Source organism: Centruroides sculpturatus, unplaced genomic scaffold (assembly GCF_000671375.1).
Source record: "Centruroides sculpturatus isolate CEXI.00-Female unplaced genomic scaffold, Cexi_2.0 scaffold2542, whole genome shotgun sequence".
NCBI lineage: Eukaryota > Metazoa > Arthropoda > Arachnida > Scorpiones > Buthidae > Centruroides > Centruroides sculpturatus.
The window spans coordinates 25,224-27,830 of NW_019386634.1; the positions used below are offsets into that span (position 1 = coordinate 25,224).

The 2,607-nt window shown below is 27.0% G+C and overlaps 1 protein-coding gene across 1 annotated transcript in view; it reads right to left on the reverse strand.

Annotated features, from left to right (window-relative positions):
- Positions 1–1,779, reverse strand: part of LOC111615452 (transcription initiation factor TFIID subunit 2-like) — a gene marked incomplete at its 5' end in the record, with an annotated part of 13,899 nt that extends 12,120 nt beyond the window's left edge. The window contains 2 exons of the mRNA XM_023356864.1: positions 1,507–1,623; positions 1,694–1,779. Of these exons, the coding sequence (XP_023212632.1) occupies positions 1,507–1,623; positions 1,694–1,779 (203 nt within the window). The remainder of the gene's footprint in view (positions 1–1,506; positions 1,624–1,693) is intronic.
- Positions 1,780–2,607: the final 828 nt, after the last annotated feature.

Genomic DNA, 2,607 nt, shown 5'->3' on the forward strand with positions numbered 1-2,607 from the left:
TTGGGTTCTGTCTGGTAACGTATCATTTCTTGTCGTCGGCCATGACACCCGGGCGAATGAGAGGAGTGCGTTCACATTTTGACAGGTTAGTAAAAGCCGCTCGGATAACGTGGTGTCATGGTCAGTTGTGCGCTTGAGACCGACAAATTCAAATTATGTTGCCTATGTCATTTTGTACGTATTTCCCCTACTTGGTCGTAGTTTTCAGGATTGAATTTATTTCTACCCGTGTTGTTTACCGCATAGTCTGTCCAAAGATATTTTTGTTCACTTCATATGAAAATGTCAGATTATTCAGTGGACGATTATAAATGCTCGGCTTCTTTTCATGAAGACTGTTTAAGACTTTTTTTGTTTTACAGATAAATTGTTTATAAGGTATATTTATATGAATTACATTTTATATATTATTTTTAAGCTTATTTGATGTATATTAGCCCTATTAAATCTATTTTTCTGTTTAATTTCATTTAAAATAATTAGAAGCAAAAATGTGCCTTTGCAAGTTTTTATTCTTCCTGTTAAGGCACTCCTCCCTACCATTCCAGCTATTGAAGTTAACACTGTCCATAAAAATGCTTCTGAAAATAACTTTGGAAATCAATGAATGCCAACTCAATTATTTTTTAATTTTATGTTATTAACAGAAAGAGTATTGTAAATTAAATTTTAATCTGGAGGACTGATATTATTCAAATAAAATGGCACCTAAGCAAAGAATAACTCTTACAGGGAGGCAAGAAAGAAACTAAAAATTGCATGCAGGAATGAATACCTGTGAAGATACTTATACAAAAACTGTTGTATATTGAGAAATTTTGTGTGTCTTATATTAAGTAGAAAATTAAATAAGCATATAAATTTATAATGTGTAATTTAACAACAATTTTTTATAGCAAACATTTTGCTAAATACAACTAGTATTAAAAAAAAATGTAATTTAAAATAATATGGAGCCAACTAATTATAATAAACATCTTTAAAGGCAAGCAGATGACTTATTAATTGATGAATAGATATTCTTGTTTATCTGAGCATCATTCACTGTTCACAAATGATATCCAAGTTTCGAAACTGTGTTGTAAGAATAGAAGAGTCATAAAATTTGTTGGAAAATTTCTTAACATGAGTATTTGGTATGATGTTATATATATTCAAATGTTATACTCTCTCATATAAAGCAGAAATTATTATTTAATTTGACAAGATGACAACAAAATTTCTTCAATTGTTCACTAATAAAATAATAATTCACATTTTTTGTGAAAATTCTGTGGGTGAATCTTATCATTAATATAAATATCTTACATAAAAACATACCTTAGAAAATCAAAATTTCATCGAATTACTTTTCATTTTCAGTGAGCACACTTAAACATTTTATCAATTAACAGTAATGATTCTAAATTGACTTAACTAATTTCAAACAATTATTTCATTGAAAACATACTTTTAAAAACAAATAAATATACATCTAATTTTCTACAGTGTATAAAATATAATTACCTAACTGTAACTGTATATTTATAACACGATAACAATTTTTCTAAATTAAGGCATCGAGTAATTTCTTCCAATATGAGCTTTGTATCTGACGAAAGAGAATCAGCAGATACAGGTTGTCTATAAATCAAGAAAAAAACTCATGAGACATCAAAGCATTTAGATTATTTAATAAATCAATTATTCTTACCCTGTCTGAGTAATAACAGATAAAATAGGTGTAACAGTTTCACCAAGAGCTTCTATTAAAGCACCTCTGTAATAATTGTCACAATACTGAAAATGGATAAAGATAATATATTGTCAATTATTAACAAGAGAATTTTAAAACAGATGAAAAATAGATTTAGTTTTTGAAAATTTTGAAATAATTATGAGTGAAACTTCTAAAATTATTAAAAAAATATAACTTTTTAAATTAAAAGTTCAGTAAACATTTTCTGTTTGTATGTTATAACAAATGAATGGAATTATGTAAATGTCTTTTACAAAAGACCTAAGAATAGAAAATAATGTATATTTAATTCTATCAAATTGCAAAATCCGCAGGAAACAGCTAGTCTTTACATATAAGTTCTTTATGGATCTAGAACTAGTGATGAAAATGAGTTGTTAGAACCAAATTTTTTTGAAAATAACATCACTTTTAAAAACCAAACAGGACATATGTGGTCAATGTAATGTAATGAGCTCGAAGCAAGCTAAGCAATTTAATTTATCTTTATCTATGTCCATGTCCAAGAGGATAATTTATAATAGCAACAACTAGCTAGAGAGAAACAATATATCATGTTTAAATTCAGAACAAAAATAATGTAATTTTTTATTTTCTCAACATGAAATTGAATTAACATCAAATCCAATACACACAATATTCAGAGGGTATTAAAATATTCTAATTGCCATGAAAAGATGAAATTTCTAATTCTAAGAGGAACATGGAATGTTCCTCTTAGAATTAGAAAATTCACATATTAGTCAAATCAGCAAATATTAATCACATATTAGTCAAATTGTAAGGAACCAAGTCCGAGCATTATTTTTATTTACTTTTATTTTTGCTTTTTATTATATTTTTGTTTGGGGCTTATGTTTTGTTAGGAC